Raw genomic sequence first — 10,798 nt, 5'->3', positions numbered from 1 at the left:
TTCTAGTAGATATATTTTTATTTAATGTATGTTATGCACCAAAACACCTTGTATAGGAATCATAAAGTTGCATAAACACCACTTCATTTTCAACAAAAACTTTCTAAAGGTATATTAAAAAAGGACTGGAAACTGAGTGTATATTGAATTATATATTGTAAGACATAATTCATATTTTTGCAAATTGATCTGACCTGCTGTGCTAATAATTAAATTAAGAATTAAATAATGTCTCTATTTTCCCATCGATTAATTACATCATTGTTTTTGTCGCAGGAATTATTGGAACATTCTAAGGTTACAACGTTACAAAGGTATTTTGTCTGTATTTTTTTGTTGTTGTTGTTTGTTTAATGCGTTTAAAATGTTCATAAATCCTCAATCAAAGCATATCTCCATGAAACAGAGCAGAACATTGTGGTGAATACTAAATGGTAGTCGTGGGCGGATCGATCAAAATATCAATATTACCGATACCAGATCGATACTAGCCCGGTGAGATCGATTCTTTACTTTAAGTTCCGCTTTACAAAAACGGAGAGAGTAGTTTCTCAACAGTACTTGTTTGTTTTAATTTGTTTACTGGTTTGCAAGCTTTTTATTTAAGATTTTTCTGGGAAAAAATGTGATAATTGTTTCAAGATGACGGCGCGCAACAGTGCAGCAGCTTCTCGTGCTCCCGGGGTCAAGCCCTCTTTTAGTACCCTTTCCGCTGGTCCCGAGGCCAACTTCACTCGTGTTGCAACAGGATTTTTAATAATATTTTATATTGGGCTGCTCCGGGACCAGGGGAAACCAATTTCGTTCCATCCCATGTTTTACATGTGCTGCAATGACAATAAAAACTCCTTGAATCCTTGAATTTTTTTAATTAATTATAAACCTTGTCCTAATTCTGTCCTGGGTTTTAACTATTTAATAATAAAAAAAGGAAACATCACTAAAAACACTTAAGGTCATGAAAAATAATTGAGACTTAGCAATTCATTGACGCATCCACCTTATTTATAGAAAAGTATCGGTATCAGTATCGGCAGTATCGCGCACCGCTACTAACTGGCGCTTGCACCTCCTCAGCTCCGCCGCTGGGGGCGCTGCAGTTTTCCCGCGTCACGGAAGTCCAAGTCCGTCTTCCTCCTCCGCTGCTGCCTGTAAACATGGCGGAGGTCAGGCACCGCCTCGGAACGGGAGCGTACAGCTTTGCACAGAAAACATGTCGCCGGTACGTCCTGCAGAGTCAGAACAAGCGAGGAAACAGCGCAACGAGAGCTCCGTCTGTCTCCACCGAGCTTCCGGTGGCCCAGAGCCCAAATGGAGGACCGTACGGAGCCGGAGACCCCGAGGACGGAGTGACCGTTGGAGCTTCACAGGAGCTTTACACAAAGGTGACACGTCTGTTTGAGACTTTAGAAAACATTAAAGATAATTCACCTCCTCACAACACCTCGGTTAAAAGTATAGAGAGAAGTTATGCCAGCTTTCCGAGCTCTTCCTGCAGCTTCAGCCGGCTGCAGAGCCTCGGTGGTGGGCGTCCATGTTGGGGACAGTGTGTGTTTATCAGAGCTTACAGCGGCAACGGGACCCGGTCCGAGCCACTTTACAAGTCCAAAACAGGCTACTATGAAATCCTGGAGGTGACACCTGCGGCCACTCACGCCCAGATTAAAACCGCCTACTACAAGCAGTCCTTCGTCTACCATCCGGACAGAAACGCAGGCAGCGAGGTGGCCACCGTCCGCTTCTCCGAGATCAGCGAGGCCTACACGGTGCTCGGCAACAAGGCGCTGAGGAAGAAGTACGACCGGGGGCTGCTGAGCCAGTCAGACCTGGTCGCAACAGCCAGACCCTCCGGGAAGGAGACCACCGCCAAACAGCAACCTGACAGGAGGCGGTCTGTGATGGACCCGGAGGCCCGAGGAGGTGTCTTTGATTTCGACACGTTTTTTAAGTCTCACTACAACGAGCAGCTGCAGAGAGAAAAAGACGTCCGGGTCCGTAAGGAGGAGATGCTGAGGAAGAAGCAGGAGACGTTTGGGGAGAAGAAGCCGGGCAGGCTGCTGGAGATGGGAGTGGGGCTGATGGTGGCGTTTGCTATAGCTTTACTGATCAGCTTGAAGCGGGGGTGAAGGAGGAATGTAGTCTTTGTCCCATCTTAATAGAAATGTCACTACAAACAAACCCAACACTGCTGACATGACTGCCTCTGTCTTGATCCCGTTGTGCACCCTGGAGGCAGTACGATTGTGCAATTTTCCTGCAGGATTACACTGATAAGACTCGACTGTAACGTGCATATGTTTCAGTTCCTCGGTCTCTAAGCATTCATCTCAGCACAGTACTGTACTCGTCTAATTCAGCACAGTATTCGTCGGTTGTTGAGTTGATTCGGTGCACTGGGTTCGTGCACTTGGTGTAGCTGTTGACACAGTCACACACAGCTAACGTGACTCCCAGAACATACGCATGGGTATCTCTGAACTTTGAGGGAGTAAGCTTAAGAAGCCAAACTTGAACATTGTATGAACACAAGCTGTCAGAACAAAAGTCATAACTGTGCAATAAATACGTGCCGCTTTTAAACGTACAAATACTGAGTGAACACAATGACTGAGAAAGATCCGGTGGTTGATTTTCAACCTGGACAACTCTTTTGGCTTTTATAAAGTCATCTGTCCGGCAGATTTCTTTATTTTTAAATGGTGAAACCAAGTTTGATTATGTTTTTAAAGTATTGCTATTTATGAAATAGTTGTAGCAGTGAAAGGAAGTGAGAGGTATGTGGATTAGTCCTATATTCAAGGGCATTTTGGGAACTGTAGGTTCACGCACGGATAGTTAATTTAAAGAATGTGCCTTGGGTGATATATATTGTATGAATCAATTGTGTTATTTAACTAATAAATGACTCATGAGCGGTGCCTGTCAGAGCACAGTGAAACACATTTGTCGTTTGGGTCTTCTGTTGGCATCATTGTTAATCAACAACACCAACAAACCTAACCTTAACGAACATTTACGACACTATCCGGTGAATAAATTGTTCATTGATTGACGACACGACAAAATACACGTCTTTGTAAAAGTCTTGTTTTAAACATACATGAACACAAACATTAAGTGCATTTAGAAATTCAAACCTCACATCACAGTTAAAAGTAAACAAGTCTGACATCAGAGCACATTAGCTACAAACTCAGGTCAAACAAAACCTACAGTGCATCTACAGAAAAACAGTATTTAAATAGAATGAAAAGTGCTTGCATAACAGAAAACAACACAAATCCTATCTACACACCTTATTTTCTTCTCTTACATGGTAGCTCTGTGGTAACCGGTCATAAACTTAATTAGTGAAAAGCCAATCTAGTCTTTCCAAGTTTCATTCACAAGGTGGGACCAGACGTCAGACAGCACACAAATACAAGCTGCTTGTTAACTTTAAAATACTTTCAGACTTTGTAAAAAGTGTTCTGGTTTTGAATACGTCCTGTCTCTGCTCTCAGATGACCGGGTTCAGTGCGTCATAGAGCCGCTGCACAGCCAGCTCCACCATCTCTCTCAGCGAGTCGTCCTCTGTGCATTCATCCTCGTAGCACACCGACTGATCAGAAGAGAGGAAGTCGGTTAGAAAGATTAAATAAAAGAAACAACAATTCTGCACACCACACACATCGCGCTGTTCTGCTCCTCACCCTCGTTTCCAGGCAAATGTGAACCGTTTTCCCGTCGACTGTCACAGAGATGTTTTTACCGTCGCCGAAGTCTACGCATTCCTCTCCGAACATGTCCCTAAAAACAGAGAGAGAATCAAGATGTTAGATTATAATTAAAGATCAGCTGTTTCTGATGACATTTTATATACATCGTAAACCAGCTGAATTTAGATAACTTGTGGGTCGCTCACTGCAGCATGACTCCTAGTCGGGTTTGGAAGACATCCATGTCCATCATGGCACTCTGGGTCTCCATGACTGTTTATAAAACACGTATTGAATCACGTGAAATAAGAACAAACTGCACGGTAATGTTGTATGCTTCAAACAGGTAAAAAAACATTTTAAAACTAATGATACAAATAAACAGTGCATGCCGAACGGACCTTTCTGAGCTTTTGGGTTTGACTGGACTTCCAGAACTACGGTGGTGACAGCATCGGCGTACATGTCATTGAGAGGGTTAGCTATCCACTGAAACAGGAGATAAAGGGAAGAGACGGTTGGAGGAAAAGGAACAGCTCATGATGTGTGTGGTTAGAAGACAGGATGAAAAGTCTGAAAGCAAAGGCTCGCTATCCTGCATCAGGACCACCACTGGTTGAGCCCGCCTGGCTGCTCACCTCGAGCAGCACCATGCCGACCTCGTGGATCAGAGTGATGTTTTTAAAGATCCTCAAAGTGTTTTTCACGGTTCCATCCAGCTCTTCCACGTCACCTGGGACAACAGAACCAAATCGGTGAAAGTGGAAACAGCTGGGATTGGTCGCTCAGTTAGAGCTGTGATGATTAGTCAATTAATCAATCAACTTTCTGGTTTCTTTAATCCTCGATGACATTCAACTGAACATCTGTGGGTTGTGAACAAAACAAGACATTTGAGGATGCCACATTGAGCTTATTTTTACCATTTTCCGACATTTCATGGACCAAACAACTCATTGATTGATGGCAGACTTACCTGTGAGGTTCCTCAGGTGGCAGACGAGCAGCGAGTAAGGTCCGGTGAAGGGGATTGCCTGGGACTGTTTCACTGTGCTCATGGCCAACTCTGTGTACGCTGTGAAACAGACACATCACGATCACTTCATGAAGCCTCGCTCTCTCATCAGATATTAAAAGAGGATGTAGCGGATGTAAGATTATTGTATTCTCAAGCGCCCTGGAGTAACAGTACAAATATGTAACTCGGGACAGTTTGGAGAACTTCAAAATACTTACTAGAAAGGTCAGAGGGGTTGAGGATGTGATAGTTAAAGTTCTTTTTCACCAGTATGCCCGACACCCTCTGTCCCTGAACACATTTCTTATCAGCCAGAGAGCCCATCACCTGAGAGGGGGAGTCCTGTTCAGTACCTTTCAACAACACCAGTGGCATCTAATACATGCAATAATCATGATTAAGCATTTTAATTATTGACCTTGGCCAGTTTCTCTCCTCTGAAGTTGAGGGTAACAGCCTCTGTGTTGCGAGGGTTGTGGACTTCGATGTGAACCTGGTCGTTATCCTCGTACTCCCTGATCAGCGCAGCCTTCAGACGGGCCATCTCGTTCTGCTCACCATGGACCAGGATCTGAAGAGAGCATGTAGATTTATGCATTTTTGTTAATGAGCAAATGAGAATTTTAAACACAAATCAGTCAACGTTTTTCCCCCCTACCACGTGTGGGGGTTTGAGAGCCCTGATGAACTCGCTCGTCTGTTGGTAGTCAGTGTGGGCGGAGAAGGAGATGTAGTCCACTGACATCTTCAGCTGCAGCTTCTGTCCTGACATGGTGGTAATCTCCTCTGGCTCCGACATGATGTGCTGCAGAGAGTAAACACACAAACACACCATTATCCAAAAAACTGCATGTATCTGTAACCCCCCTTTGTCTCTCTTGTAGTCTGACCTTGGCCAGTGTTCCCTCCACACAGTATCCAGCTATGATGACTCCGTTCCTCTTATCAGTGCACCAGCTCTCAAAGAGCTCTCTGGAGAGCCCGCTCTGCATCATACCTGGAGACGCCATCACCACACTGGGACCAATATCGTCAAAGTGATCCATGCTCTGGAAAGAACCGACACCACAGTTTTAGATATTAAACTTGCAACAGTCTGGGTGGTCCGTATGTGTTGCGTTCTCCACCTTGAGGTTGCTGATGTGCTTAAAAACAAAAGGGTTGTTGATGTTGATGGCCTTGCGGATCTTGTCGTTCATTGCGTTGACGTAGGTCTGGTACACGGCCATGCACTTCTTTGCCAGGGATGAAGCGTAGTAGATGGGGATGTCATGGAGCTCTGGGTGGTTCTGCCAGTACTCATCTACAGGAGAACATGAGACAGATGCAAATATTAAGCATGATTAAGGGTCATAGAGGCTATCAAACACAGTTTGATTTGGTTGAAATTGACTATTTAGAGGCGTAATCACACATGACTTCTCACCCAGGATGAGCAGCAGTTCCTGGGCTCGTCCCAAAGCGAACACAGGGATCAAACAGCGGCCTTCTCTGTTGACAATGTCATGGACTGTGTTACAGAACCGAGCTTCACGCTCCTCCCTCTTTTCATGGATGTGGGTGCCGTACGTCGACTCCTGCATCAAGAATAGCATCATTAACATATTGCAATACATATATTGCGATCCATTAAAAGTAGTGTTTGGTGTGAGTGATTATTTGGCGTACGATGATTAAGATGTCAGGTTTGACACTGGGGATCTCTGCTGCCATCAGATGCCTGTCTTCTTGGCGGGAGAAGTCTCCCGTGTACAGCAGCTTTGGAGAGGAAAAACAGGCCGACAATGGACTTGTTAAGTGAACTTAGTTTATGCATCAACAGGACATAAAAAGACACATAAAAAAGACAGGAGTGAATACCTTGACTCCAGCTATTTCAATCATGAACATGGCAGCTCCCAGCACATGACCAGCATGGTAGCACCAGAACTTAATCCCAGCCACCTCCTTGACCTCGTGGAAGTTGATAGTCTCGATTTTATCCATGCTCTCCTCCAGGTCAGTCTCAGTGTACAACATGTCGTCTGCAGAAATGTTGCTGACTTTAACATAGTCTGACAGCAGCCAACGGTAGATGGCCTTAGTGGCGTGGGTCATGAAGGTCCTTCCTTTAAAGCTGGTTTTCTGGAGGAACCAGGGTAGAGCTCCACAGTGATCCAGATGGAAACTGGTGAGAAGATAAAGCGAACACAAGGAGAAGAACATGCCTCATTAAGGAAATTACCAACAGAGATGTAATTAAGCAGCTATAACCAATTGATAGTTCACCACTGAAAAAGAGAAGAGGAAAGACTCACTGGCTGATGAGTAGCAGGTCTATCTCTGCTGGGTCGATCAGGTCTATATAGGGGAGAGCATCCATTCCCTCTAAACCAGGGTGGATACCACAGTCCAGCTGCCAAACACAAATATTAGTTTATTTATTTCACCCAGGATAATGTAATCATCAACACTGTTTTCCAGGCTGGCCTGGGTACATAAAATCAACACAATAAAACAATAAGAGCAGCCTGTATATTAAAGACTGTGCAACTACAGGTTGTACTCCACAACTGAATAACACTGATGCAACTGGGTTAAGGTGTATTGCTAGAAATTCTAATCTAGAGCGTGTTCAGATGACACCACCCTTATTGGATCCCATTGGAGGTGGGAGATTGACCATCTAGTGACCTGATGAAGCCAGAACAACTTGGAGCTTAACACTCTAAAGACAGTGGAGATGGTGGTGGATTTCAGAAGGAACTCAGCCACACCTGCCCTCATGACCCTGCGTAACTCTTCAGCTCCCTCATCAAGGATGTACTTCCTGCGGCAGCTGAAAAAATTCAACCTGCCAGAAACAATGATGGTGCACTTGGCACACCGCTATCATTGAGTCCATCTTCACGTCTTTCATCACCATCTGGTACGCTGCTGTCACCGCCAAGGACAAGAGCAGACTGCAGCGTGTCATTCGGTTTGTGTCCTGCTGAGAAGGCGATTGGCTGCAACCTTCCGTCTCTTCAGGACCTGAACGCCTCCAGGACTCTAAGACGCGCAGGAAAAATTGTGGCTGATCCCTCCCACCCCAAACACAAACTCACTCTCCTCGGGCAGGAGGACCCTCCACCCCAGACCCTCATGTCACATTGACATTGGATCTACAGACTATATGCATTACATTACATCTGTAATGTAATTTTTTTGTAAAACATTTTTATTTCTACGGTCACTTTCTATTTTTTATATGTTGTATGTTAGCACAGGTTAACTTCTTAAGACAGTTATATATTTATTGTCTGTGCAAATGTTTAATTCATCTGCAAATGTATTTATATATTAACACAAAACCTTTATGTAACATATATAACAATAACAATATCTGCACATTTAAAATACTCTTGTTTGTACATTACCTGGCAAATACTTGCACATTCCTGCACAGACTGTAGAGATCTTTTCATTTGAAAACACTATATCAATAAGTTTTTATCTTGATCTGTTGTTTTACTTAAAGGTCCAGTATGTAAGATTTCGGGGTCCTCTTCCACGGAGGAGGCGCTGTAGCTTCTCCGTCACGCTTGGAACGGGAGGGCGAGCAGCAGGGTACGAGATGACTGAATTATAGATACTATTAATTATACTACAGTATAGATGTATTAATGTGTATTTATTGCCAAGTAGGCATCACATAAAACAGTAAGTTTAAAAAAAAAATTAAGTATTAAAAAATGTAAATAATAAAAAATATATATACAATTGTTTTAAATGAAAAGATCTCTACAGTCTGTGACAATGTGCAATATTTGCCAGGTAATGTAAAACAGAGTATTTTAAATGTGCAATATTCATCAAATAGGATAGTCTTTACATAAAGTTTGTGTTAATATATAAATACATTTGCAGATGAATTAAACATTTGCACAGACAATAATATATATACTGTCTTAAGAGTTACCTGTGCTAACATACAACATATAAAAAATAGAAAGTGACCGTAGAAATAAAAATGTTTTACAAAAAACTTACATTACAGAGTAATGTAATGCATTAGTCTGTAGATCCAATGTCAATGTGACATGAGGGTCTGGGTGGAGGGTCCTCTGCCCGAGGAGAGTGAGTTTGTGTTTGGGGTGGGAGGGATCAGCCACAATTTTTCCTGCGCGTCTCAGAGTCCTGGAGGCGTTCAGTCCTGAAGAGACGGAAGGTTGCAGCCAATCGCCTTCTCAGCAGGACACAAACCGTGACACGCTGCAGTCTGCTTGTCTTGGCGGTGACAGCAGCGTACCAGATGGCGATGAAAGAGGTGAAGATGGACTCAATGATAGCGGTGTGCCAAGTGCACCATCATTGTTTCTGGCAGGTTGATTTTTTTCAGCTGCCGCAGGAAGTACATCCTTGTGGGGAGCTGAAGAGTTACGCAGGGTCATGAGGGCAGTGTGGCTGAGTTCCTTCTGAAATCCACCACCTCTCCCCTGTCTTTAGAGTGTTAAGCTCCAAGTTGTTGGCTTCAGGTCACAGATGGTCCACTCCACATCCGGGTCCATAGGGTGGTGTCATCTGAACACGCTCTAGATTAAAAATTTCTAGCAATACACCTAAACCCAGTTGCATCAGTGTTATTCAGTGTGGAGTACAACCTGTAGTTGCACAGTCTTTAATATACAGGCTGCTCTTATTGTTTTATTGTGTTGATTTTATGTACCCAGGCCAGCCTGGAAAACATGTTGATGATTACTTATCTGGGTGAAATAAATAAACTAATATTTGTGTTTGCAGCTGGACTGTGGTATCCACCCTGGTTAGAGGAATGGTGCTCTCCCCTTATAGACCTGATCGACCCAGCAGAGATGACCTGCTACTCATCAGCCAGTGAGTCTTCTCTTCTCTTTTTCAGTGGTGAACTATCAATTGGTTATAGCTGCTTAATTACATCTCTGTGGTAATTTCCTTAATGAGGCTGTTCTTCTCCTTGTGTTCGCTTTATCTTCTACCCAGTTTCCCTCTGGATCACTGTGGAGCTCTACCCTGGTTCCTCCAGAAAACCAGCTTTAAAGGGGGACCTTCATGACCCACGCCACTAAGGCCATCTCACGTTGGCTGCTGTCAGACTATGTTAAAGTCAGCAACATTTCTGCAGACGACATGTTGTACACTGAGACTGACCTGGAGGAGAGCATGGATAAAATCGAGACTATCAACTTCCACGGGTCAAGGAGGTGGCTGGGATTAATTCTGGTGCTACCATGCTGGTCATGTGCTGGGAGCTGCCATGTTCCTGATTGAAATAGCTGGAGTCAAGGTATTCACTCCTGTCTTTTTTATGTGTCTTTTTATGTCCTGTTGATGCATAAACTAAGTTCACTTAAACAAGTCCATTGTCGGCCTGTTTTTCCTCTCCAAAGCTGCTTTACACGGGAGACTTCTCCCGCCAGAGACAGGCATCTGATGGCAGCAGAGATCCCCAGTGTCAAACCTGACATCTTAATCATCGTACGCCAATAATCACTCACACCCAAACACTACTTTTAATGGATCGCAATATATGTATTGCAATATGTTAATGATGCTATTCTTGATGCAGGAGTCGACGTACGGCACCCACATCCATGAAAGAGGGGAGGAGCGTGAAGCTCGGTTCTGTAAACACAGTCCATGACATTGTCAACAGAGAAGGCCGCTGTTTGATCCCTGTGTTCGCTTTGGGACGAGCCCAGGAACTGCTGCTCATCCTGGGTGAGAAGTCATGTGTGATTACGCCTCTAAATAGTCAATTTCAACCAAATCAAACTGTGTTTGATAGCCTCTATGACCCTTAATCATGCTTAATATTTGCATCTGTCTCATGTTCTCCTGTAGATGAGTACTGGCAGAACCACCCAGAGCTCCATGACATCCCCATCTACTACGCTTCATCCCTGGCAAAGAAGTGCATGGCCGTGTACCAGACCTACGTCAACGCAATGAACGACAAGATCCGCAAGGCCATCAACATCAACAACCCTTTTGTTTTTAAGCACATCAGCAACCTCAAGGTGGAGAACGCAACACATACGGACCACCCAGACTGTTGCAAGTTTAATATCTAAAACTGTGGTGT

At 44.0% G+C, this 10,798-nt stretch overlaps 2 protein-coding genes and 1 pseudogene across 2 annotated transcripts; 2 read left to right on the top strand and 1 right to left on the bottom strand.

The window, feature by feature from the left end:
* The first annotated feature begins 1,017 nt into the window (after positions 1-1,017).
* LOC104922137 (dnaJ homolog subfamily C member 30) lies at positions 1,018-2,938 on the top strand. The gene has a single exon (XM_010734884.3). The coding sequence runs from the start codon at positions 1,158-1,160 to the stop codon at positions 2,124-2,126; it is 969 nt and encodes a 322-aa protein (XP_010733186.3). The 5' UTR covers positions 1,018-1,157; the 3' UTR covers positions 2,127-2,938.
* Positions 2,939-3,047: 109 nt separating this feature from the next.
* On the bottom strand, positions 3,048-7,848 carry LOC104922138 (cleavage and polyadenylation specificity factor subunit 3). The gene is made up of 15 exons (XM_027274907.1): positions 7,014-7,848; positions 6,577-6,883; positions 6,385-6,474; positions 6,143-6,293; positions 5,844-6,019; positions 5,607-5,765; positions 5,375-5,521; positions 5,135-5,287; positions 4,935-5,043; positions 4,675-4,773; positions 4,337-4,431; positions 4,100-4,187; positions 3,905-3,971; positions 3,693-3,789; positions 3,048-3,601 (listed from the first exon to the last, which is right to left on the bottom strand). The coding sequence occupies exons 1-15, from the start codon at positions 7,076-7,078 to the stop codon at positions 3,500-3,502; spliced, it is 1,905 nt and encodes a 634-aa protein (XP_027130708.1). The 5' UTR covers positions 7,079-7,848; the 3' UTR covers positions 3,048-3,499.
* A 929-nt stretch (positions 7,849-8,777) lies between these two features.
* On the top strand, positions 8,778-10,787 carry LOC113744601 (cleavage and polyadenylation specificity factor subunit 3-like; annotated as a pseudogene).
* Positions 10,788-10,798: the final 11 nt, after the last annotated feature.

Source organism: Larimichthys crocea, chromosome XXIV (assembly GCF_000972845.2).
Source record: "Larimichthys crocea isolate SSNF chromosome XXIV, L_crocea_2.0, whole genome shotgun sequence".
Taxonomy (NCBI): Eukaryota; Metazoa; Chordata; class Actinopteri; family Sciaenidae; genus Larimichthys; species Larimichthys crocea.
Note: the sequence above shows the minus strand (reverse complement) of the source record. Positions and strands in the feature narration are given on the sequence as shown.

Excerpts from the sequence above, each read along its gene's own strand:
- LOC104922138 (XM_027274907.1), bottom strand. The coding sequence starts at position 7,078 with ATGGATGCTCTCCCCTATATAGACCTGATCGACCCAGCAGAGATAGAC. Across the intron at positions 6,294-6,384 it reads AACCTGACATCTTAATCATC|GAGTCGACGTACGGCACCCA; the intron begins GTACGCCAAATA and ends TTCTTGATGCAG. Across the intron at positions 5,522-5,606 it reads TGGAGGGAACACTGGCCAAG|CACATCATGTCGGAGCCAGA; the intron begins GTCAGACTACAA and ends TACTCTCTGCAG.
- LOC104922137 (XM_010734884.3), top strand. The coding sequence starts at position 1,158 with ATGGCGGAGGTCAGGCACCGCCTCGGAACGGGAGCGTACAGCTTTGCA.